The sequence below is a fragment of the Phoxinus phoxinus genome (genome assembly GCF_949152265.1).
Source record: "Phoxinus phoxinus genome assembly, chromosome: 17".
Lineage (NCBI taxonomy): Eukaryota > Metazoa > Chordata > Actinopteri > Cypriniformes > Leuciscidae > Phoxinus > Phoxinus phoxinus.
Genome location: NC_136892.1, coordinates 3,151,128 through 3,179,062, shown reverse-complemented (window position 1 = coordinate 3,179,062; position 27,935 = coordinate 3,151,128). Strand labels below are relative to the sequence as shown.

The 27,935-nt window shown below is 40.3% G+C and overlaps 1 protein-coding gene across 3 annotated transcripts in view; it reads left to right on the top strand.

Moving 5' to 3' along the window:
- The first annotated feature begins 207 nt into the window (after nt 1-207).
- The window catches only part of camk2a (calcium/calmodulin-dependent protein kinase II alpha), a 113,481-nt gene continuing 85,753 nt past the window's right edge, over nt 208-27,935 (top strand). The window contains exons 1-3 of one of the 3 annotated variants that reach the window (XM_079585074.1): nt 208-359; nt 14,466-14,621; nt 16,736-16,830. In XM_079585074.1, the coding sequence (XP_079441200.1) occupies nt 14,560-14,621; nt 16,736-16,830 (157 nt within the window). In that variant the 5' untranslated portion in view covers nt 208-359; nt 14,466-14,559. Of the gene's footprint in view, nt 360-14,465; nt 14,622-14,779; nt 14,905-16,735; nt 16,831-27,935 lie in introns of those variants that run through there. The other 2 variants (XM_079585075.1, XM_079585076.1) reach the window with 2 other exon arrangements.

Sequence of the window (27,935 nt, the reverse complement as noted above, 5' to 3'; positions counted from 1 at the left end):
TTTGTACGTTTGACTGAATTGTTTGCTTGTGTTTATTTCCTATTGTCTTTTATAATGGCCATTGTTGTTAATTTAAATATTTAAATATTGTTGTTCAATAAATATTATTTTATATAATATGCCGTATATGGTATTGAGAAAGAGTCAGTGATCGTGAGATGGACTTCAGTGAATATTACATTATTACATCAGTAGATGGCGTAAAATACGGTCTTTATGATTGAGTCAGAACAAGGAAGTTGTTTAGCGCTGTCATCGGAAGGACGAGGACGAACATATCGCTTTCCTCAGCGGAATTCAAACTGAACTTTTGGATATAATTTGACATCGACCTGAAGAATGAATGCTATCAGATGCAGGTAATACACTCGTTTAGTCGATCTCTCTCTCATAATACTCTACTCATAATACATTAAGCTTCAATGAAGCGACTCAACGTTCCTCCATTACTAGTTTTGAAGTGATGTTTCAGAATTAGTAATGGAGGCTTGGGCTCAACTGTTAAACTGTCAACTTCAGATTTGAATCAGTGGCGGAAGGAAGTAGTTCTGCACCAAAAGAGGGTTTTTAAAGAGTTGTTCCTTATTTATTTTGTGTCGTCAAACTGTTGTAAACGCAATATCACACTCGTAGCCGTGAGATAAGGCTGTATATCAGCACAGATGTGATTAACTGCAGCACTCGGCCTGAATCACAGCCGTGCTGATATACAGCCATATCGCACTGCTACTCCTGTATTATTACTCATCGTTTATGGTTTCGTGTGCATATTGCAGAAATTTGTTTGCTTTATTTATTTTAATGAACATAATTAGAGGCAAATAATTATATCAAGCATCCTTGTTGAGTATCACAGTTATTGGCTAAGTAAAGAAGTGCCTTTATGCAAGTTTTAGGCTATTTTAAATGGCTGCTAACCTGGACAGAAGATAGGCTATATCTCTTCATAATTCATGGTGGATTAGCGAAGAAAATTAGCGTATTAAATTGACTGCAGTGTGAGAATACAGCCACAAGATGGTGATGAGCATCTCGCCACTAAAAGTACAAAAAAGTCAAGTCAAGTCAAGTCATCTTTATTTATATAGCGCTTTTTACAATACAGATTGTATCAAAGCAGCTTCACAGTGATAACATGAAAATAATACAAAAAAAAACTATTTCATCATCATCCACCTTTAAGGCAGATCTATAATATTGTTGAATATTAAATGTCCCCAACTAAGCAAGCCAGAAGGTAAGGCAACAGCGGCAAGGAACCAAAACTCCATCAGGTGACAGAATGGAGAAAAAAACCTTGGGAGAACCCAGGCTCAGTCGGGGGCCAGTTCTCCTCTGGCCAATGAGTGAACAGTGTATGAAGTTCAGAATGAATCAGAGTATTTGTCCAGTTCCGGTTGGTTGAAGTCGGAGTGGAGAGGAGGAGAGACTGGTTGACACTTCAGGTCAGCGGCGTCGTCGTCGTGTCCTGGCGCTGGTCCTTCATCAGATCTGGATACGGCCTGGTTCCGGTGGACAGCAGTAAACCTCGGGATAGACAGAGAGACTAATATTAGCGTAGACGCCATCCTTATTATGATGTACCAAGTACATCAGGATTTACGGGAAGTGTTCCCGGTCCCGGCTGTTCTAAACTATGCAGCCTAATTATATAAGTCTATAATGTGTTATGTGTATGCTAGGCCGAAGAGATGTGTTTTTAGTCTAGATTTGAACTGACAGAGTGTGTCTGCTTCCCGGACAATGGTAGGAAGACTGTTCCAAAGTTTTGGTGCTAAGTAGGAAAAGGATCTACCGCCAGCAGTCGATTTTGATATTCTAGGTATTATTAACTGGCCGGAATTTTGAGATCGCAGTAGACGTGAAGGACTATAATAAGTTAAGAGCTCGCTCAAGTACTGCGGAGCTAAACCATTTAGTGCTTTGTAAGTGATCAGCAATATTTTAAAATTTATACGATGTTTAATAGGCAGCCAATGCAGTGTTGACAGAACGGGGCTAATATGGTCATACTTCCTGGTTCTAGTAAGAACTCGAGCTGCTGCGTTTTGAACTAGCTGTAGTTTGTTTATTAAGCGTGCAGGGCAGCCACCCAGTAGTGCATTACAGTAATCTAGCCTTGAGGTCATAAACGCATGAACTAATTGTTCTTTATTATTCATTGAGAGCATATGACGTAATTTAGATATATTTTTAAGATGGAAGAAAGCGGTTTTACAGATACTAGACACATGACTTTCAAATGAAAGATTGGTATCAAAAACACACTTATGGGTTTCTTCATGATCTGTATTTTCAGTGTTTCTGGATGTTTTAGTGTCAGTTGGTTGAGGATTAATTATTGTTTCTGGTTTATGAAAGAGAAACCTTTTAACGCTGATATGTTGGTCAGTTGTATTGAAACTATTTATTGATATATAAGCTATATAAATATTCAGTCTTTCATCCAGACACCCAGGTTCTCAAGACTCATAACCTGAGACGTTTTACACTCCAGGGCAGGCACAACGTATACAAAATATGTAATAAATATTCAATAAAAAGTTTGAATAAAGGGCGAAGAAGACAATTTTCCTAGGTCAGACTAGTTTTGCGATATCTCCTAAAATAAACCTAGATATTTTAAAGGTACAGTACACTAATCTTCATTAAACACTGAATAAGTTTAACTTTACATCAATTAAAAAATGCTGTTTTATATTATATTCATATAGTTTAATGACAGGTAGCCTAGTATTCTCTTTATTGCACTCATTAATTTCTATGGTATCCACAAACAGTAATTGACTGTCGCACAACTTTTGGAAATTGTTCGATTTTCTAGCATTTGTTTGGGTGGCTTGCCAATATATTCGATTTCTCTAATACATAAAATAAGTAGATAGTAGTATAAATAATAGAATAGCACAGTGAGTCTTTCAGCAGAGACATTAACGTCAGCCTTCAAAGAATCTGTGGGGCAGAAATTTAGACAAAACAGAACTGAAAATACACAATTTTTCAGAAATAAATGAAACAATCTGATATGGACCTGTTATGTGGTCAACCGACCCGGATGTAAAGAAATACCCGGAAATACTTCATAGCTGTGAGTTTACTGAATGGGAGCGCATCATGTGATGGGAATATACCATGTGATTGCTTGTCAGAAACACATGGTATAAACACACAGGATAATAAGGTGGAGCTAAAACAAGCAATAATCACACCACAAATTGTATGGTAACTTCCATCTGTATGATTTCTAACCATTGTAATTTTCTGATGAACTAAACTCCCATTGACTGGATCTTCACCAAACTTGGCACAGGTCAATGCTAGACCGATAGTTATCAAAATAACTTTCATCCATTGAATTGGCTATTATGACTAAATAAAGCAGAAAAGTTAAAAGTTTTATAAGTAAGAGTACCGAAGAAAATATTTCTCTGTAACATTAGCAGTTATTATAGAAAAGTCTTCCTCTCTAAAAAGCTGTTTAAAATATTTGTTGGCTAATTTCACACGAGTAAACACCATGAAACACAAAACACAAACTACCACTCCACCCCTTTTTTGTAAAATGTTTTTTATTGGACTTCTAACAGGTTAAGATATTATTATTATTATTATTATTATTATTAGGCTATGTCCTGAAAGTGTCTGTGCATCCCAATTCCCATCCCAAACTTGGTAGGTGTGAATGACAAATGACAATATCAGCTAAATATCAATATTCTCCACTAGAGGGAGCCATAGGATACTAGGATGAAAAGTTTAAATTTGACACCAACACAACATTGTCTACTCCACAGCATCTAGTGTGGATAGTCAAATTCTGTCATGCTTTTGCTTCTGCTTGGCCCGGTGACAGTGGACATGGGAGGCGGGTGCGCTAACAAGGACCGACGTGAAACCACCTGCCTAATATTGTGTAGGAACTCATTTCGCTGCTAAAACAGCTCTGATGATGGAGTTACATGACTGCTGATTCACGCCAGTTACTTGTCAAAACAATACCAGAGTTACTCGAGTGCTCGTTATGTTACCCTTAAAAAAAAGACATAATAGTTTGTCAACAAGCATTTTATTAATTCACAGCTCAATGTTTGCAGCAATTATGTCTCTTACATGTTTTGTAAAAAACAAACAAACAAAAAAACAGAAAAAAATTTCACTCTGAGGAAAGACAAGTTAGACAAAGCAATATTAATATGATCTATATCTTTACACTGATATATAATAATAACCAACAACAAAAAAGGAGCTACTCCAAATACCTATAATATTACTGCACTTATAATATTAATATAAAATTCCTTCATCATAATATATTGATTTAATCAATCTTAAACCCATTGCGAATCAAAGACAGCTCAAGATTTGTCAACTGTTGTGTAGAAATACTAAATAAATAACAAATGTTTTTTGAAAATGTATGTCTGACTCTAAAGTGGATGACTAATGTAATCCCCAAAGGGAGACAGAAATAAAATACAAAAAGTACTGCATAGCAAATTATTAATCACAAAATGAATGCAACCTGGCAACTTACAGTAGAATGCCAAATGTAAGGTGTGTGTGTCTGTGACAGTGACTGGTTGCTATGAAGCAGCTCGGGTGTAAGTGACTTGGTTGTCATGGAGACGACACTACATGTCAGAATGATGTGCATAATAGTGTGGGCATTATTTTTCGTTTTGTTGAGAGTGAAAGGGGTTTACTGATGAAACATTACAGATGTGTTTGCAATAGGCAAATGGGAGAAATATCCTACGTTTAAGTCTCTTTGGATTAAAGCCTCTGTTAAATTAATGTCTTACAAAAAACAGTAACATTGGAAATAATGACCTGTAACCATGGTAATCACACCAGATCATACAGTATCACATCAGATATGCGGTTTAAATAAACAATTAATAGTCTTTAATGCATCTATGAATAATCAGAGCTAATGTCAACGAGTTTATGTAGGTTTAAATGAATGATTTCTAAATTGAGAGGGGGATACAATTTAGTGGTTTACTAAACTCAGAACTGTTGTTAAAGATTGTGAAATTGAGGGTGCAGTTTACACATTTGGGAGTGCAGATTACTAAATTGATGGTACTTGATTCAGACTCTGAAATAGCAGGATCAGATATATGGATGGATTCTAGCTTCTGCCATCTGGAGGTTTGAAAAACGTTTGAACATTTTAGGAGGCATTGAGTATTTCTCATGTAAAGATCTCTTCTCTGTCTCTCTAAATCATGTTATTGTCAGGAGTATGTTATTTTCGTTGTGTTTTAGTTTGGTTCTGTTCCTGTTTTCCTGTTTCCAGTCATTGTTAGTTTCTTTGGTCACTGATTATGTCATTGTTTGTTTCCATAGTTTCTGCTTATGTTGCACACCTGTGTACTGTTCTGTAGATTAGTCTCCTTGTGTATTTAAGCCCTTACACCGTGTCCTAACTACACGCGACGCGACACGCGATAAAAGGTATCTTTTCCATGTTAATCAGAGTTTTTGTCCTAACCAGACGCGACGGCGACACGCGAAGTTTCTAATTTAGAAACGGTTCCTATTTCTGCGACGTCGCGGGTGACAGATCCGCCCACACAGAGATCTCATTGAATAAACTGATTGTCATATGAAGAAATTACACTGGTTATGAGTACACATTACTTATTTTTTAGTTAAAAATAGGTCACTGTGCCACAAGCGATAATGGATAATTTACCTCAGATTTTGAAAGCATATAATATAGCGTTCAAACTGAATTCTATGCAAACATACAACTGTACTTCATAACAAAATTAGTCAATAAGTATATTTTGTTCATGAATGTTTTGATTTTTAATAATGTTATTTCTTGATTTGATTATGTCCTTACCCATTTCCAATGCGAGTGCGGGCCAGCAGTGCGCTTTCACAGAGAGACTCCGCCCACACGCTGTTCTGAATGGCTGTGATTTTTTGATTGACGTGTGCCGTCTCACAGTCGCGTCGCGTCTAGTGTGGACAGACACACTTGCTGTCGCTGGAATTTTATCGCGTCGCGTGTAGTTAGGACACGGTGTTAGTTTATCTTTGTTCAGTGTCTCGTCTATGATTATTGTTGTTGTAATATGTATTTCCTGAGTTTCTCAAATGTGTAATCTATTGGATTTATTTATTATTAAAGACTGTTTGTTTCTCTTACGTACTCTCTATCATCAGGCTTTGACTATGACCAAATCTGACAAAATACCAAACCTGAAGATACGATTTTTGCTGCGTTTTTAACCATGGATTTAGCTGTAGTAGCTACACCTGTTCTTGTTGGAGCAAGAAGACCACATGTTTTTGTTCTTGTATATCTGGCGTGCCTCACCCACTATCCGGACCGCTCACTCTGCATGTTTTTTCAAACAAGCCTCAATGAGTGGTCCAAGGCACGCCTGCCTGACTGTGAACGGTCCTCGGGGGAATTTCACCAGTTTCTTGGAGTGGGTGCTGGCTAGGGCTGGGCGATATGGCCTAAAAAAAGTGATTTTTTTCACAAAAAATCCGATTTACGATTTAAAGCTGGTATTATTATTAAAGGTTAAAAATAACATCTAAAATTAAATTGAATGCGTTTTTTATAATGACAACGTTATAATATTTTAATTATATAGGTAAAAATATAATAAATATGTAATATAGTTATCATATTTAGCCAAATACTCCTCTTTATAGAACCTTTTACAGCCCACGTGATCAAATAGTTGCGTTGATACTTCCGTTGCCAATATGCGCGCGCATACGTTGCTACGTCATCATTGTGTACAAACAGTAAAAGGGTCTATAGCCATTTTTTAAGTCTTAAGTCTTTTTTAAGCTCCCTGAGCCCACCACAGACATCGAGTCTGAGACCGCCGTGGTGCCAACGCCAGAGTGGACGCCTGAGCCAATCCCAGAGCCGGAGCCATACGAAAAGTCTGACGGTGCGTGAATATTATCCGCTCTTGTGGGTGTCCTCGTGGAGTATGAGGGGATGGATTGGTGCCCCACCCATACTCGCACTGCCAAGGGTGAGCTTTGAATTATTTGAAGAAGTAGAAGCAGAGCCCGTCTACGGAGAGCCTGGGCACTCCCTATTAAGTCTTATTGTACCGAATTTTGGTTGTAGTTCCACCAGAGTTCCACTGGGGGCGATCGTCCGAGTGCAAAATTAATGGGAGTCTATGGAGCTAGACGGCTAAATGTGTCTCTTTCACCCGATTGCTGTTGAGAAATCTCAGATTTGATTGATAACACGCTAGCATTCTGCTAATGAACGCTGATTGGTCAGTGAAGACTGATTACGACCAGAGATACCGCTTGATGGCATCGTGGCATCCGAAGCGAGACAAGAATGTCTTCTAGCAGAAACTCTTCTAGCACGTGTGTTTACCTGTGTCCGCTGTGTTGTGTTTACCTGTGTCCGCTGTGTTGTGTTTACCTGTGTCAGCTGTGTTGTGTGTTTACCTGTGTCAGCTGTGTTGTGTGTTTACCTGTGTCAGCTGTGTTGTGTGTTTACCTGTGTCAGCTGTGTTGTGTGTTTACCTGTGTCAGCTGTGTTGTGTGTTACCTGTGTCAGCTGTGTTGTGTGTTTACCTGTGTCCGCTGTGTTGTGTGTTTACCTGTGTCAGCTGTGTTGTGTGTTTACCTGTGTCCGCTGTGTTGTGTTTACCTGTGTCAGCTGTGTTGTGTGTTTACCTGTGTCAGCTGTGTTGTGTGTTTACCCGTGTCAGCTGTGTTGTGTTTACCTGTGTCCGCTGTGTTGTGTTTACCTGTGTCCGCTGTGTTGTGTGTTTACCCGTGTCAGCTGTGTTGTGTTTACCTGTGTCAGCTGTGTTGTGTTTACCTGTGTCAGCTGTGTTGTGTGTTTACCTGTGTCAGCTGTGTTGTGTGTTTACCTGTGTCCGCTGTGTTGTGTGTTTACCTGTGTCAGCTGTGTTGTGTGTTTACCTGTGTCAGCTGTGTTGTGTGTTTACCTGTGTCAGCTTTGTTGTGTGTTTACCTGTGTCAGCTGTGTTGTGTGTTTACCTGTGTCCGCTGTGTTGTGTGTTTACCTGTGTCCGCTGTGTTGTGTGTTTACCTGTGTCCGCTGTGTTGTGTGTTTACCTGTGTCCGCTGTGTGTTTACCTGTGTCCGCTGTGTTGTGTGTTTACCTGTGTCCGCTGTGTTGTGTGTTTACCTGTGTCCGCTGTGTTGTGTGTTTACCTGTGTCCGCTGTGTTGTGTTTACCTGTGTCCGCTGTGTTGTGTGTTTACCTGTGTCCGCTGTGTTGTGTGTTTACCTGTGTCCGCTGTGTTGTGTGTTTAGCTGTGTCCGCTGTGTTGTGTGTTTACCTGTGTCCGCTGTGTTGTGTTTACCTGTGTCCGCTGTGTTGTCGATGCCTCGAGAGAACAGAAAGTGCAGAGCGTGAAAGCACCACAGTGACTGATGGATTGCCGTAAAGCAGTATCTCTGGTCGAACGATGTGTATGACGTCATTGACATTTTTAAAAGACTTTTTAAAGCAAATAAGTGACTCTAAAAAATCTAACACCCAGCAATGTGTCATTTCTTTGCATCTCCTTTCGAATACAACATTCAAATTACTAGACAAAAAATTATATCCTGAGAAAAGTGGATTTTGAGGGGTATAGCTCCATAGACCTCCATTCATTCTGTACTCGCCTGCGAGCGCCCCCGCATGGACAGAGACGTGTTACTGCATCCAGTCCAGAAACCGGAAGTAACCAGAGAGCGCCAATTCTCTTCCTATTAGATATTCTATGGTAGAAGTAATAAGAGGAAGGAGGCTTTTTCCCCAAAGCCTCCAGTCACCGCTAGTCCTGCCGAGCTCCAAGTCTCCTTCGTCTCTGATGGTCCCATCTAGCCTACCTCTCCCACATCCTCTACCTAAGACAGCCAGTTCTTCGGCCCTCCTCCGCTGGCTCTTTTAGTCCCTCGGCTCCTCAGTTTACCCAATTCTGCTGTGCAGATCCCCTGACTCCACCTCAGCCGTCGATCAGTTGGCACCACCTTGGCTCCACCTGGGGCCGTTGTCCTCACAGCTCCACCGGGCTCCCTCATCCCTCTGGCTCCACCTTGGTCAGTTGTTACTCTGCCTGCTCCACAGACTTCCTGGCCTTCGGCTGAATCTCCTCCCTCCACCCCTTCAGTTCTGTCTGGCTCCGCTTTCCCTCCGATAAGGGTTTTATATTGTATAGTGTGTCATAGAGGACGACAACTGACGTCACATCTACAACGCTTCACAACATCAAAACAGACAGACTAGCATGCTTCATTTCTTTCCGGTCCTCCACGACGGGTTCCGTCATATCTGTGACGATGGCCAATAGGAGCACAGAAGCTCTTCTGTTCACAGTTTTCAAACATGGCGAAACTAAAGAGAGACTATAGTATTGGCGCAATGGAGGAAAGATTTTTGGAGCTATGGCAGCACTCCTGCCTTTATGATGTTTCCTCGAGGGACGATCACGGACAGAGTGAAAAAAGATAAATGTTAGCGAAGGTGCTTCAACAACGTGGTGAGTAGGCTACATATATTTTTTACTACTGTTCTAACAATGCTCTGTTGTTCATTTTTGTATTACTAAATGCTAGCACACAAGTTCTAATTTTACAGACAAAGTAAAGGATAGCACATACAATCATTGGGCTTGTGTGTGAACATGAGCAAAGGGGCTTTGTAAAGAGTAAAGAGCATGAAAAAAAATATTTTACCTGTTGGTGAAAGGCACTACAATTGTGGGTCCCACTTTATATTAAGTGGCTTTAAGTACTATGTACTTACATTGAAATTAATAATTTGATACAATAGACATATTGTGTACATACATGTTTTTACATGGTACTTATATTTTTAAAATACCTGCATGTAATTACACTGTTGACCCTTCCCTTTCCCTTATACCTTAACCCACCCTTAAACTTACCCATACCACCAAACCTGTCCCTAACCTTACCCGTATCACACCGCAATAGCAGCAAAAGTGTTTAACAATAAAACATGAACACAATAAGTACATTGTACTTATTTTTCGATGTAAGTACATAGTACTTAAAGCCACTTGATATAAAGTGGGACCCAATTGTGCCTGCACTGGCTTATTGCCCAGCCCAGCATTTCCCAACCCTGCTGCGAAATGTACAGTTACAAGTATTCAAATGACTAAACCCACATTCCAAATAATGTTTATTAGAAAAATGTAAAGACTTTCAACTGTTTGCAATGAACAAATCAAACTAAAGTAATTGAAATAGCTCAACACAACAAATGTTTCAAGTGGTTTCCCCAAATTCAACTGAAAATGCAACTCTTAATGACTTCACATTTTTTGCTCTTTTTCGCCAACGAAAATAGTTCCAAACAAAGCAACAGGTTATTTGTCTCTGAGCATCACAATTAACAAATCGTTTGAATATAGCCTATGCCTCGAGCACCCAATATATGCGGGTTATTTCTGTTTTATGTTGCTCATTTCAAGTTATTTTGTTTATTAAGTAACGCTGTGGATTGTAGAAAGTTTGTGATGGATAGTTACACAAGCTACAGAGATGCGCTGTACGGCGCTCAAATTACTTCAGTCATAGACCTCTTGATGCGCGCCTATGAACTGCACTCTGCTTTTGCCCCTGACAGCCGCAATGAACCGGTAGTGCAGAAAAGCAAGAACATGCGTGAAACTTACTGTTTCAAATGTTCTGCATCGGGTTTTTACATCTAGAAACTGTCCAAACTACAACTTTGTGCAACAGACTGTCTTTTCCAGCCACTGACAAACAGATAAGTCCAGTTTTGAATGAGCCACAGAACCCTAAGGAGGATGCTAAAGCCGTGACATACGGAGTTTATCTGAATATATATTTTTTTACACAAGTAACAATGGAATGGAAAAATAAATATTTCAAATAATAATGTAGCAGCCTATGCAAAACGTGCAGAAAACAATGTGTAAAATGTGTATTAAAAAGCACATATTTCAGGAGCAAAAGCTAAATTATGTTCAGTCGAAGGTAAACTCAAAGGGGAGAGGACGTTTCACCGAGGCAATCCTTCCTGCAGAAGATAAATGCGCCTCACCCTTGTCTTATGTCCCCGCCTGAGTTGCTTGTCCATACTTCTACTTCATTTTGGGATATACCATTTATTGTTACAGTCAATTTCTGTCATAAGGCCATTGACGTAGCGCTGCCTCACTTTTGGCGGTTTGTACAAATATGATTTCTGATGTCTTGCAACATTATCAGAAGATTCAACCTTGGACTTTTCCCCCAATTCAGCTTGCCAACAGTAGCCACGTTTCCATTACAGATTTGCGCAAAACTTTTGTGTTTTTTTTCTAAATATCGATACAAAACTATTGCGAAATGACGGTGTTTCCATTAACCGATGTTATGCGACTAAAACGTAATTTTTTCCTCTCGCGATAAGTCATTTAAAAAATCATGGCAATGGACGTTGGTATGTTTATATATCACAGCCACCGCACTAGACATTATTATTATTAACGGAAGGAGACGTAGGCGTGTTATCCAATCATTAATGGCAAGGAAAGACCCTTATACTGTGAGCGGCACATATGAGGAGTTTCTGGGTGTTTCTCCCTCAGTTCTGCTTCGAGGTCTTGATTGTGGCATTTCTTTGAGGTTTAGAATCCAGTATTCCTGTAATTCGTTTGTCTTTTATGAATTTAATAAACATCTCGTCTCGTATTCTGTCCGAACACGCCGTGCCTTCTAAGTCAGGTGACTGTAAATGCGCAAAAACGGTTTCCATTGCAGTTTTGCTAAATATTTCTTTTTCGAATTGCCTGAAAAACCACCTCATGCGAGTGTAAAAACTTTTTTGCGATAAATGGGAGTTTTTGTGAAATTGACGTGTTTCCATTGAGCGCATTTTCAATTCGCAATTTCAATTTGCGCAATTTGAAGGGTAATGGAAACACGCCTAGTGCTGCTTGCACTCCAACTGGTGTTGTCTGGCTGAACATTGGCCTCCAAGGCAACATTTCTGTCATCGGTATGTCATTATCCTTGATCTGTCCTCTTCACTCATCTTAGGGATGGATTTTATGCTATGAGCTTCGGTTAGCATTCATATCAGGTGACCCTGGGTGAATCTACATCCCAAGAGGTTTTGAGTGAGTGGTTGGAGGCACCTGAGCTTGGGAGCTTGATGTTATTGGATGTCTGCCTTGGAAAAGAAAGTTGAGACGGCTTGTCTGAAAATGGAACAAAAAGGGAAATTGCCTTAAAGACGTTTGGAGCTCGTTTGACGGACTGCTGAGGCACACCTCATTGGGGCACATAATCAACACGGGGGATGCGAAACCAGTTCACCTCCCACCATACCGGACCTAAACAGCTAAGAAACAAATCATTGAGGATCAGATTCAGATGATGCTGGAAGAAAACATCATCGAACCTTCTTCTAGTCCATGGGCTGCATCTGTAGTAATTGTCAAGAAGCCGTGTGGAGACCACAGGTCTTGTGTAGAGTGCAGAGGCCTTAATCACTTGACACTTAAAGGGTTAGTTCACCCAAAAATGACAATTCTGTCAGTAATTACTCTCCCTCATGTTGTTCCAACCCCGTAAGACTTTCGTTCATCTTCGGAACACAAATGAAGATATTTTTGATGAAATCTGAGAGCGGTCTCACTCCTCCATAGGCAGCAAGGTCATTTCATCTGCCGGCCCAGAAAGTTAGTAAAGACTTTGTTAAAATAGTCCAAGTGACTACAGTGGCTCAAACTTTAGTTTATCAAGAATACTTTTTGTGTACAAACCCCCCCCCCCCCCCCCCCCCCCCCAAATAACGACTTTGATTCTATATATCCTAATAATTTCTAACTTTCTCATTGTGTCTGCCACGGCCATTATATATTTAAAACAGTAATATCCTATACTAAACCTAAACCAATCTTGACAAACTATATATAATTTGAAAGCTTACAATCTCTAGTTTTGACTGATTTTTAAAATACATTACAGAGGAGCCGTAATTGATCAATTTGCAACAAGAATATTTTCAAATTTAGAAAAAAAGATCTGAAAATGTTTTAAATATAAAGAAAATAATAATAGATTCAGCATTTGTGATGTGGCGGCGAGCTATAATGCACATACGTGATCTTTCTGTGTTTCTTAGAGGTTGAATTCATTTCAAAATCTGGCAAACTTCTAATACTACTTCTGAATAGGATGTCTACTTCATAAATTGTATGAAAATTTTTAAAAATAATGGTTCGATCACTCAAACAACATATGGAAATGGAGGCGCCCTTATATGGGCAGTAATGTCCACTAGTGGAGAAGTGTGGTACTGCGCCCAAACTAAATCTCACTGAACGCTGATTTTTGAGATATCAACCTAAAATTTGAAACACAACTTGTTCAGATTTGTGCCTTTGATTTTTTTCCAATTTTAGAGTCGCCCAGGTTTTGAAAATATATATTTTATATAAAATATGAATAATTTAATTTTTAACGTTGTACATTTACAATAAACTCAAACTTCTATAACTTTGAATTTTCTGTTTAACTTTCTTAATTTATTTCACTTCTACAAAAATCTGCCAATCTGTCAAAAACAAGACCAATCTTACATCTATATTCCAAAGTATTCGTGAATTACAACCATTTAAGTTCGGAATGTGCATTTTCATGTCTATTAAAAAAAAAGGGGGGCGCTTGATAAGGGGTTAAATTAATACATTTATTTAAATCAATACATTGTTAGGTAACTGCGCCATTTGTATGTGTATATTTATGAAGTGCATAACTTGGACAGTTTCCTCTGATAACAGATCAATCTAAATTGTAATGTAGACTCATGCATTTTCTGTAAAGCTGCTTTGAAATGATATGTACTGTGAAAAACGCTATAGAAACAAATGTGAATTGAATTTAATTGAAAATGTAATTATTTGGGAACCTCTGGCCTAGTCCCTAACCTGACCCTTGGGTAAATTGTGTATTTTACTTCACTATTTTTCTCTATATATCCTGTATCTCTTTAATATTTAGGTCAGACATAATCAAATCTGCATGCAAGGGAATTTCTACTAATGAGTAATAAGAAATCACAGGCCCTACTAATAACATCTCAAATGAGTTGGATTAGTAGATATGCTGCAATGGTTGCATTTGATTGAAGGGATTTCAACTGATTACAAATATAAAGAAGTGAACTGTGCCCATCATTTTATCCAAGAGCTTTTAAAATATCTATTTTGGACATCTATTCATACAGTATAAGCAGACTGCTGTGAAGTAACAGTGTGATGCACACTGAAGGTGTGTGGGTGTGTTTCACTGTCTGCATGGCTTCATGTGTGTGAGCATGTGAGGAGAGGAGGAGGATGCGGCTGCCATGGTAACGAGGGCTGTGTATGGAGAAGAGCAGCCAGTCGCAGGCAGCCACAGAAAGATCTATCTTTTTTTTTTTTTATTCTCATTCCACTTCCACTTTTCCGATATAGAAAACGATCTCCAGACCAGGCGTTTGATCGCGCTTCTGTTCCTCCTGCCTGACGACACTCTCATCAGACGCAGGAAAACACACACACTTCCAGGATGGCAACCATCACCTGCACACGCTTTACTGAGGAATACCAGCTGTTTGAGGAACTGGGAAAGTAAGTTGGAATAGCTTCGTTTCTTTAAACCAATGTGACATGTTTGAGCTGGCCCGAGATGTTGTTTTCAATAACATTTTACAAATCAGCTAATGTTAAGAGTTTTAATTGTTAAACATCTTGTCTCTTAAAGAATAAGGACAACATATCTGGAAAATGTCCTCGATAGACTCTGAAAGATTCCACTTTCCAGTTTGAATTGAAACCAGTTACAAGGCAAATTTTGGTTTTGAATATTGGTTCAAAACCAATATTGGTCAGAATGTGTGGAAATGATGCATGGGTATGTACTAACTTGAGAATGCACATAACGCAACTTACATTACATAACAGAACAGACAGACATTGAGATCCACAGAGGAGATTACATTACTTAAAAGTTCAGACGTAAGATCTGATGAGTGATTCTAACATCATGCATTAAACATTACAGTGAAACGATCTTATGCTTACAGAGAGCGCACGCCGAAGAAGAAAAATCCCTGTCTAGTGTCTTTTTTATTTAATTGTAGTCCGAGCCTAATTAAGTTGCAGACAGCAACCTAACTGGGTTTTGCAAAATTCACTGACTGCTCAATGCAAAAGAAGAAACATAATATACTGACTGCACTCAACCCATTAACAACATCGAGATTAACGTTCATCTTTAAAGATGGCAGAAGAGAAAGTGAGAAAATGCCATATATATATATATATATATGCTCTCAAATCAAGAAAATAAGTGTACAGTGCACTCGCTCAGGAACAAATGCTGTAGTACAGAGTGGGTGGATGGAAAGAGGGAAGCAAGCAGATATATCACACACACACACACACACACACACACACACACACACACACACACACACACACACACACACACACACTATATTGCCAAGTAAGATATGTTCCTGGGTCAACATATTTTGTTGATCCTGGAACAACATTCCTGTCCAAAAATGTAGTCCCATAATATTATGGATATACCCATAAGTTATTCCTAAAATCAGAAGGAAATTATAGATTAATAACACTGATAAAGAAGCATATAACCCTGGTTCTAAGCCTAAACTTAACATAAACTATAAATGTGTCCCTCAAATCTGATTGGTTGATTGGAATGTTGTTCAGGGATTTAAATGTTTTTTTTTTTTTTATGATCCAGGAACACGTTGTACTTCATATGTGACCCTGGATCACAAAACCAGTCTGGAGCCGCACGGGTATATCTGTGGCAATAGCCAACTATACATTGTATGGGTCAAAATTATTGTTAGAATCTTTTATGCCAAAAATCATTAGGATATTAAGTAAAGATCATGATCCATGAAGATATTTAGTAAATGTCCTACCGTAAATATATAAAACATGTATTTTTGTGAGTGAATGCAGCACAATCGTGAACATAAATGCACAACTTTAAAGGAGATTTTCTCAATGTTTCGATTTTTTTGCATCCTCAGATTCAAGATTTTCAATAGTTGTGTCTCGACCAAATATTGTCCAATCCTAACAAACCACACATCAATGAAACGCTTATTTATTCAGCTATATTTAAATGTATAAATCTCAATTTAAAAAAATTGACCCAGGTGACTGTATTTGTGGTCCAGGGTCACATATATCTATATAACACAATACAATAAAATGGACTGTTACACACAATAAATTGTAGATATTCGTATATCAATGCATGCAGTGCCGGTAACAATGCTCTGAAATGTTGAGGCAGAAGTACAAAAAAAAAATCTGCTTGCTTCCCTCTTTCCATCCACCCACTCTGTACTACAGCATTTTTTCTGGAGCGAATGCACTGTATACTTGTTTTCTTGATTTGAGAGCATATAACACCTCTACAGAGATGGGTCTTCAACTCCATCTGGCCTTGTGCCCACTGCTCTACTCCCACATACACCCTCATACTGAACACACACACACACATCTTTTTCTGTGGGCAGTCAAACCGCTTACATAATTGCCTTTGTGGGTGGCAATTCAATTCAGACATTGAAATATTGCATAATTCAATATATTACTGCTTGCCTAGCAGGTAAACCTGCCTTTCTTTCTTGAAGTTTACATTCACAGTGAATGTTCAACATGTAGACATTGCTTCCATGTTCTCTGCTTTTTAGGGGAGCCTTTTCTGTGGTGCGAAGATGTGTGAAAGTTCTCTCAGGGCAAGAGTACGCTGCTAAGATCATCAACACAAAGAAGCTGTCGACTCGGGGTAGGTGCACAGATTAGTTCAAATGCATTATTACCCGCTCATGGATCAGGACTGCAAGCAATCAACAGAACATCAACAGTGGACTCGATTTACAGTTGATTTATTGCCAGTCTATAGATGATCTGTAGTCAGTCTAAAGCCCCCATTCACAAAACTGGTGATTTTTTTTATTTTTTTTATTTTCTTTGATTGACTCATTCTGTGTTATCTGGAACAGGAATTACTTAAAGCGATAGTTCACCCAAAAAAATTAAATTCTGTCATTAGTTACTCACCCTCATGTCGTTCCAAACCCGTTAAGACTTTCGTCCATCTTCAGAACACAAATGAAGATATTTTGAATGAAATCTCTCCATTGACAGCTACAATGACCACTTTGACGCTTCAAAAAGTTCATAAAGAGATTGTAAAACTAATCCATATGAATTGAGCCATTTAGTCCAAATTTTCTGAAAAGACACGATCGCTTTATATGATGAACAGATTTAATTTAGGCTTTTATTCACATATAAAGATTGATCAACTCACACATCAGTTGCGGTAAACGGAAGCTTTAGCATGTTCGCTTGACATGCAAGAACCAATCAGGTTCATTCCTGTGTTACGCATCACGTTTGAGCTTCTGCAAGAACCAATGAGGTTCATTCTCTGTTACGCATCACGTTTGAGTTTCTGCAAGAACCAATGAGGTTCATTCTCTGTTACGCATCACGTTTGAGCTTCTGCAAGAACCAATGAGATTCATTCTCTGTTATGCAGCACGTTTGAGTTTCTGCAAGAACCAATGAGATTCATTCTCGTGTTACGCATCACGTTTGAGCTTCTGCAAGAACCAATGAGATTCATTCTCTGTTGCGCATCACGTTTGAGTTTCTGCAAGAACCAATGAGATTCATTCTCTGTTGCGCATCACGTTTGAGTTTCTGCAAGAACCAATGAGATTCATTCTCTGTTGCGCATCACGTTTGAGTTTCTGCAAGAACCAATGAGATTCATTCTCGTGTTACGCATCACGTTTGAGCTTCTGCAAGAACCAATGAGATTCATTCTCTGTTGCGCAGCACGTTTGAGTTTCTGCAAGAACCAATGAGATTCATTCTCGTGTTACGCATCACGTTTGAGCTTCTGCAAGAACCAATGAGATTCATTCTCTGTTACGCATCACGTTTGAGCTTCTGCAAGAACCAATGAGATTCATTCTCGTGTTACGCATCACGTTTGAGCTTCTGCAAGAACCAATGAGATTCATTCTCTGTTACGCATCACGTTTGAGCTTCTGCAAGAACCAATGAGGTTCATTCTCTGTTACGCATCACGTTTGAGCTTCAGCGAGAACCAATGAGGTTCATTCTCGTGTTACGCATCACGTTTGAGCTTCTGCAAGAACCAATGAGGTTCATTCTCGTGTTACGCATCACGTTTGAGCTTCTGCAAGAACCAATGAGGTTCATTCTCGTGTTACGCATCACGTTTGAGCTTCTGCAAGAACCAATGAGATTCATTCTCGTGTTACGCATCACGTTTGAGCTTCTGCAAGAACCAATGAGGTTCATTCTCGTGTTACGCATCACGTTTGAGCTTCTGCAAGAACCAATGAGATTCATTCTCGTGTTACGCATCACGTTTGAGCTTCTGCAAGAACCAATGAGATTCATTCTCGTGTTACGCATCACGTTTGAGCTTCTGCAAGAACCAATGAGATTCATTCTCTGTTACGCATCACGTTTGAGCTTCTGCAAGAACCAATGAGATTCATTCTCTGTTACGCATCACGTTTGAGCTTCTGCAAGAACCAATGAGGTTCATTCTCGTGTTACGCATCACGTTTGAGCTTCTGCAAGAACCAATGAGGTTCATTCTCGTGTTACGCATCACGTTTGAGCTTCTGCAAGAACCAATGAGATTCATTCTCGTGTTACGCATCACGTTTGAGCTTCTGCAAGAACCAATGAGGTTCATTCTCGTGTTACGCATCACGTTTGAGCTTCTGCAAGAACCAATGAGATTCATTCTCTGTTACGCATCACGTTTGAGCTTCTGCAAGAACCAATGAGGTTAATTCTCGTATTACGCATCACGTTTGAGCTTCTGCAAGAACCAATGAGATTCATTCTCGTGTTACGCATCACGTTTGAGCTTCTGCAAGAACCAATGAGGTTCATTCTCTGTTACGCATCACGTTTGAGCTTCTGCAAGAACCAATGAGGTTCATTCTCGTGTTACGCATCACGTTTGAGCTTCTGCAAGAACCAATGAGGTTCATTCTCGTGTTACGCATCACGTTTGAGTTTCTGCAAGAACCAATGAGGTTAATTCTCGTGTTACGCATCACGTTTGAGTTTCTGCAAGAACCAATGAGGTTAATTCTCGTGTTACGCATCACGTTTGAGTTTCTGCAAGAACCAATGAGATTCATTCTCTGTTACGCATCACGTTTGAGTTTCTGCAAGAACCAATGAGATTCATTCTCTGTTGCGCAGCACGTTTGAGTTTCTGCAAGAACCAATGAGGTTCATTCTCTGTTACGCTTCACGTTTGAGTTTCTGCAAGAACCAATGAGATTCATTCTCTGTTACACAGCACGTTTGAGTTTCTGCAAGAACCAATGAGATTCATTCTCGTGTTACGCATCACGTTTGAGTTTCTGCAAGAACCAATGAGATTCATTCTCGTGTTACGCATCACGTTTGAGCTTCTGCAAGAACCAATGAGGTTCATTCTCGTGTTACGCATCACGTTTGAGCTTCTGCAAGAACCAATGAGGTTCATTCTTTGTTACGCATCACGTTTGAGAGTTAATTTATATGTGAATATAAAAGCCTAATTTCAATCTGTTCATCATAAAAAGTGATCGAGACTCTTCAGAAAATTAGGATCTCTGGATTAATCTCTTTATGAACTTTTTGAAGCGCAACATTTCAGTTGTGTAGCGGTCAATGGAGGGACAGAAAGCTTTCAGATTTCATAACAAAGTTCTTCATTTGTTTTCCGAAATTGAACGAAAGTCTTACAAGTTCGGAACGACACGAGGGTGAGTAATTAATGACAGAATAAAATTTTTGGGTGACCTATCCCTTTAAAGGATTTGACATGCAGTCATTATTAAGCATATAAAGGTCAAAAACATGTAATAAACTGTTCCTTTCAAAGACCAAACACCGCTTGCATAAAATGATAAGATTAGGCTTACAAGTATGTCATCTAATTTTTTTCTTTAAGACTGTTTATAACTTTTTTATATCAGTTACATAAAAATGTAGATTGGTCTAATTTAATACAGAAAAAGAAAGACTGATTACCTCTAATTAACTGCTAGTTGGTCATTCTAGTTCTTAACATAATGGTAGTTATGCAACTGGCCCCAACAAGTAATACATCTTTTTTTTACCTCATAACAATTTACATTTATTGGCAGGCAGTTTCCTACACAAGAACATTGCATGTATTGAGTTGTATGACGTATTATTGCTGGGTTAAGGACAAGTGCAAAAACAAATTCAGTATTAAACCCCAAAGTGCTCAAATGCAGATGTGTTGCCTTTATTACCATGTGACATCTTAGTTTAAATAAGTAGGAACTGTCAAGGTATAAGCACTGAACTTTCTAATTTTTCAACTATTTAATCAAGGTGGATGTTCAACAGTTCCCTTCTTATTGTGATAGAGAAATGTGACCCTGGATCACAAAACCAGTCACATGGGTACATTTTTGAAATTGAGATATGAAAGCTGAATAAATAAGCTTTTCCATTGATGTGTGGTTTGTTAGGATTGGACAATATTTGGCCGAGATACAACTATTGAAAATCTGGAATCTGAGGAGCAAAAAAATCTAAACATTGAGAAAATCTCCTTTAAAGTTGTGCATTTATGTTCACGATTGTGCTGCATTCACTCACAAAAATACATGTTTTATATATTTATGGTAGGAAATGTACAAAATATCTTCATGGAACATGATCTTTACTTAATATCCTAATGATTTTTGGCATAAAAGAAAAATTTATAATTTTGACCCGTACAATGTATTGCCACAGATATACCCGTGCGACTCCAGACTGGGTTTGTGGTCCAGGGTCACATATAAGCTTTTGGAACCGGAGGGTTCGTATGAAAAAAATAGACAACTAGATGACTAAATTATTAGACTAAAGAAATTTCTGTACAAATGGCGATTGTTGTATGATTGTCATAGCTGATAAAGAAAGGCTTTTTTTCTCTCTCTCTGGAAGCTGATATTGTAAAAGCTGAAAGTCAAGTAGAGAAGTAGGAGGCAGTGATATACCCTGAAGGCAGCCGCACACCTCCTACACCAAGTTGCCAAGCACACATCATATTATATGCTTCAAATAGTAGCTACTGTACTTGCATTGTTGTTTTAATGGGTTTTTAAACAATGGAGTGTGCATGAGATCCATTATTGCTGCTAACAGCTTCTCCATCAGTCTTCAATAGCCAACCAATTCAAGCACATTATATGTGTTTTTTTATTACTTTATAATAGTAATACATATTCTGTGAAGGTATATTCTATTTTGGACCTGTTTCTGTGCATGTAAAAAGTACATTTAGTGAGAAAATAATGTGAAAATCTCTATAAGAGGGAAAGAAAAAATCATTCTGTTTTTGGCAGTGGTAGCAACAAATACTGGCATCTTTGCAAAAAAAACAAAGATTCATAATATCTTCCAGAATTAAAACATAATTTGGTATATGTATGAGTGCAGTTGAACAAAACAAAATTACCTAATTCCACAGAGAAATCCTAAAATGCCCTGGAAAATATTAATGATGCCTTCTAGAGGAAAGATATTCTTATTTACTTTGGGATTGAACTTTCTTTCTGGTGAGTTGAAAGAATCATGAATTCAGACAGTTTTAATAGAGAAAATGACTCATTCTCCTGTTTTATGTTACTGTTTGTACTGCACTGGGCATGAATAACATAAAGCAAACCAGAGAACTATCTGAGGAAAATCTCAAGGCTACAAGATCATCTCCAGAGACCTTGCTTTTCCTGTTTCCACGTACTTAATGTTAGCAAGAAGACACTGTAGTCGACCGCAGTGGACGAGGCCACAAGAGGAAACTTGCTGGAGGAATCAGTGGTGGAGAAAGCACTTTAGCCCGCTGGTTTCTGCACCGGCACACAGCTTGCACCATCACTCAAAGAAAGAGAGTTATGTGGTGAGGGAAACCCAGGAGAACACCACTGACTGACATAAGAAAGCCAGACTGATTTTAGCCAGAACACACCTGAACGCATCAAAATATACCCACGTAAGAGAGGACGTTCTCGCGACCTTGTAAAACATTCCCTAAAAGAGACGAGGGGACATTTGGGACGTTAACAGAACGTTCTCACGTGGTCCTCTGTTGGTCATATAATAACGTTCCCGATATTTGACCCTGGATCACAAACCCAGTCTGGAGTCGCACGGGTATATCTGTGGCAATAGCCAACCATACATTGTACGGGTCAAAATGATAGATTTTCCTTTTATGCCAAAAATCATCAGGATATTAAGTAAAGATCATGTTCCATGAAGATATTTTGTAGATTTCCTACTGTAAATATATAAAACATGTATTTTTGTGAGTGAATGCAGCACAATCGTGAACATAAATGCACAACTTTAAAGGAGATTTTCTCAATGTTTACATTTTTTTTGCTCCCTCAGATTCCAGATTTTCAATAGTTGTATCTCGACCAAATATTGTCCTATCCTAACAAACCACACATCAATGGAGAGATTATTTATTCAGCTTTCATGTGATGTATACATCTCAATTTCCAAAAATTGACCCATGTGACTGGTTTTGTGGTTCAGGGCCACATGTGTCTTTATTGGGACGTTCCATACACTAGAGCTGGAACTACAGTGCTCCAGGTGAAAAGTGTTAGTCTGGAGACCTGTGCTTAGATAAACACGGGAGCGACCAAAAGCATCTGCCTATTAGTGGGTACTGAATATACTCGGTACTCTGTACTACTGGTACTACTGAAATGCTGGTATCGTCACATTTTTACAAAAAATTCAGTACCAACTTGGTATCAAAGTACCTTTACTTTTGACAACCCTAGTCGAGACCTAGAGGGAATGTCCTATAGTAATTGTCCCCTAAACATCCCCAGAACGTCCTGAATGTTCCCTGAAGGTCCGCCAAATAACGTCTCTGAACATTCTGGGAACGTAACCAGGCGACGTCCTTGATACCAGCGGGAACGTTCTGGGAACATGACATTTCCAAGTAAAATATGGTCCCATAAACATCCTGAATGTTCTCCGAAGGTCCGCCAAATAACATCCCCCAATCCTTTAAAGGGGTGGTATAATGCCCTTTCCACGCAAGATGTAAAATAAGTCTCTGACAGAGTGTGTGTGTGAAGTTTTAGCTCAAAATACCCCACAGATATTTTTATATAGCATGTTAAAGTTGTCATTTTTTAGGGTGAGCAAAAACACACCGTTTTTGTGTCTGTCCCTTTAAATGCAAATGAGCTGCTGCTTCCGGCACAGGGGGCGGAGCTTAAAGAGCTTGTGTCCTTTTACCTCACACACACATGCACTGAAAATTTCAAAAACTTTTAGACTTTTATGTTCAAACCGGAGTCAGACAATGATGGAGAGACTCAAGAAGAAGTGACAACATGTACAAGCAACAGGAATTTATGCAGCTTATATGTAGTTATCTTCTAGTCATTGATTAGCATATTCTGTCATGATAATCAATAAATCTTGTTCCGGGGGCGGGGTTTATGTAAATTTTAGGGTTGGTGATGTCACTAACCCGGGAGGAATGTTGTGTAGTTCCTACCAGCCGTTTGTTGTAGTCCTTTTTTAAAAAGGAAATATCTCCCTTTGCTTTGAACTTTGAGCGTTGTAACTTTGCAGATGTTGTTTATGATCAAACAGCAACATTACACACTAACTACAGCTAGAAAAGTGAAATCATAATCAACCACGCCTTTAAACAACTCCACATCATGAACATCTGGGAACGTTACCAGGCGACTTCTTTGACACCAGTTTTGAGAACAAAATTTCTAGCGGGGTATGGAATAATGTCCTGAGCTTTTGAGTAAACCATGCCATCACAGAAAACAAAATAAAGCTTTCCAAGAAAAGCGAAGGTTCCCTACAGTCAAACATGGGGGTGGTTCACTGGTGTTTTAGGGATGCTCTGCTGGCACTGGGTGTCTTTGTGTGCTTGGCATCATGAAATCCAGTGAAAAGCGTATTTTGGGGCACAATGTTGGACAGAGTGTCAGAAAGCTTGGTCTCCATTGAAAGTCAAAGGTCTTTATGTAGGGCAAAATGCACCCAGGAATCACTCAAGACACAATTCTGGACTGTTCAGCAATGAGTCTAGATCTAAATCACATTTAGAAAGCTTGTGGAGAGGTCTGGAAACAGAAGTTATGGGAAGACGCCAATCTAATATGGGGGAACTGGAGCAGTTTGCACAAGAGGAGTGGGCCAAAATTACAGTACAGCGGTGCAGAGAGCTTGATGATCGTTTTAGAAAGTACTTTATTGCAGTTATTTTGACCAAAGGCTGTTCTACCAAATATTAAAGGGGTCTTATTATGCTTTTTCACTTTTTCAACATTAGTTGTGTGTAATGTTGCTGTTTGAGCATAAAAAGATCTGCAAGGTTTCCAAGCTCAAAGTCCACTCCAAAGGGAGATATATTTATTTGACAGAATACACTTTCCAGGCTCGTTTGGACTACAACCCATTTTTTTCCGGGATTTGTGAAGTCCCGGAAAATAATATTAAAATGAAATAATCCCGCCCACTGACTACGCAAAAAAAGGGGACAAGGCCTGGTTGAGCTGCAATAGAGAAGACAGTGTCGTCGTTGTCAAAGAGACGCAGTTTTTTCACCTTGTTTCTAAAACTCAACCTTATTATTTCGACCTTCCTAAGACTGACACACTTATTAGTGTTGATATAGTGTTTACTGTATCTTCTGTAAGCTCCCGAACCTTAGGAAAATGAAACATGGTTTTGTGATCGATTACTGTTTGTATTACCATAGTTTTCCGACAAGTATCATGATTAAATAAGAGGTGGATGTCTACAAATTTTCTGTGTCTAAATGAATCGAAGACTGATCTGATTTTATTTTAAAATCTGAGTCTGCTGATACATCCAAAATTTAATTGGGTACACTATCATCTTTTCGGATAGCCTGGAAATCCAGACCTAAATCTGAAAGATTAATAGTCTGGTGTCGCTTAATGAAAATCGGCCAGCTCGAGGGGCGGCACCAAGCATGCATTTGAAAATCTCACTGCACGCAATTGGCTAACACTACGACCAATCACAACAATACACGGGGCACGTATCACTAAGCCCCATGCGCTGAGCTACCAGCGGAGGAGTAGTGAGAAGTTCGGATCATTTTACTGACTCGGATCTATGAATCTCGTTCAGCAAACAAATCTTTTATCAAGTAATTTCGTTCACTTCAGCAGAATATAATTAAAATGTCATGTTAAATAGCCCAACACATCTAGTACTTAGGAAACCGTTGATTACATTTGAAAAGTTGGGTCCAACTTAAGTTCAGGCTATCGCAGTGTTAATCACCTCCTGATCCACGCCGTTCTTTCTTCTGCAACTTCACATTTATCACGTCTCTGTTCCCGCCTCTCGTGTCTGTCTTCGGGTTTGAACTTGAGCGGAGCTAACTGGTAGATTATACCTTTCCCGTATCCGGGCGGGAAAACAGCAAAAACTTCCTTCTTGCAAAGGAACGATTCGAGCGTCGTCTTCTGTTCCTCTTTTAGAGAAAAAGCCAAGTCTAAATCTTTCATTGTAGCGGCCAAAGCCGTTTCAAACAACTGGTGTTCATCCACAGCCATCCTGCAATGTTTACTAATGACTAATGTCATCTCGCCTCTGGCCCGCCGATATCAGATAACCCGATGTGATTGGTGCAGCTCAGATAGAGGGGCATATTTAATGAGCATCATTACTCGACACCAGAGTAAACTCGCTGAGCAAATTCAAATTGTGCTCTCGCGAGAACTCTGGGTTTCCAGGTTACTTTTCGGATGCATCATGTAAAAAACGTAGGTATAGTTTGCGATAGTGCACTGAAATTTGATAAATGGCCAAAATAAATTTTTTCCAGTTGAGACTAATCGCAAAAATTAAGCCCTTTGTAACACGGAAGGACCTGGAAAAGGTAATTCATGCTTTTATTTTCTCAAGATTGGACTATGGTGATGCACTGTACTAATGGTGTTCAACACAAAAGCTTAAACATTACAGCTGGTCCAAAATAAGGCCGCAAGACTTCTGACTGGCCCTCGGAAAAATCATATTACTCCTGTATTAAAGGATTAGTTCACTTTAAAAAAATCTTTTGCTGATAATTTACTCACCCCGATGTCATCCAAGATGTCCAAGTCTTTCTTTCTTCAGTCGAAAAGAAATTAAGGTTCCCTTTCGTCCAGGGAACTCCGACGTACGTCGGGTTCCCCTGACGAATTGGGATCACGCTAGGGAGCCTATTACCTTCGAGAAACTAAACAAAAAGCCAATGAACATTGGCATGCAACATTTGCATTCCGCGGACCCGCCCGTCAGAGCGGGTATAAAAGCCGGAAGTAAACATTGCATCATCGCCTTTCGCTTCGGAGCCTCAGTTTCCTGTGACTTCCAAGCCTTCTGGAGAACGAAAACAAATACCTGGAGAGCAGAAATCGCTGGTGTGACGGCGCGGTGCAGCGATCTTCGTCTTCAGCAGCAAAGGGTTGCAGTTTCCCCCGCCTGTCTGCTGCGTTGGTCCCTCGGCGCTTCGGCGTTTTCTCTCTCTCTCTCTTGTTTTTCTCTCTCTCTCTTTTTCTTTCTAAAAGAGCTGGCGGGTGTTTCGCGTCCTTTTCAGGATGTCGACTCACCCGTGCGTTTCTGGATGTGGTAGACTTCTCCCTCCGGATGATGGCCATCAACACTGTCTCGCATGTTTGGGCTTAAGGCATGCTGAGGCAGCGTTGTTGGATGAGTCATGCTCTCTCTGTGGGAGCATGGCCATCGCGACGCTCCGCTCGAGACTGAGATCCCTGAAATATGGGGGAGTCCCTTCGGAGAATGCTCGATCTAGTTCGTCTGTCGGTTCAGTTCGACAGGCGGCTACTTCGGTCATTCCCGTTGGTGAGCGTATGAGGGTTACAGTGCGGAATGTCTCGTGTGGTGAAACATCCTCGCGAGCTTCCCACTCCTCTAGCAGCTCGCTGCCAGCGGCGCTTCCGGGGGAACTTCCGGGGCCGTCCCGCACGGTTCCGGTTGTTTCCTTTGGAGCGCCCCCGGAGGACCAGATGTCTATCGCGGCATCGGAAGAGGCGCAATCATCTTCGGGTGAGGAGTCAGCGGCTCCACCCCCTTCGGGTGCGGTGGCTGCAGCTGACGCTGATCCCGAGGTGGTTGCTATGCTCGAAAGGGCGGCCGCGAATGTGGGACTCGAGTGGAACCCTCCGCCCGGGCCCTCGCATTCGCGGCTTGATGATTGGCCTGCTGCGGTACGTGCGGATGCCCCGCGTACCGCTCCAGTGCCCTTCTTCCCTGAAGTGCATGAGGAGTTGAGGAAGTCCTGGTCGGCGCCTCTGGCGTACCGGCGGGGGCCTCCTCGCCCCTCCCTCTTCACCACCCTTGACGGCGGGGCGGCGCACGGGTACGAGGGAATCCCCACAGTGGAGCGGTCTATCGCGATGCAGCTGTGTCCGAAGACCGCTTCCACCTGGCGGGGTGCCCCTTCACTCCCCTCCCGCGCCTGTAGGTTCTCCTCGGGTCTAACCGGGGAGGCCTATAAGGCGTGTGGAGACGCCGCCTCCGCCCTGCATGCCATGGCTCTGCTTCAGGTCCACCAGGCCAAAGCACTCCATGACCTGCAGGGGGGTGGTCCCGACCCAGCCTTGCTGCAGGAGCTGCGTGCGGCGACCAACTTCGCTCTACGGGCGACGAAGGTTACCGCACGTTCGCTGGGTCGGGCGATGTCCACACTTGTGGTCCAGGAGCGCCACCTATGGCTCACCCTTGCGGATATGCGGGAAGCCGAGAGGAACAAACTTCTCGACTTCCCCGTGTCCCAAG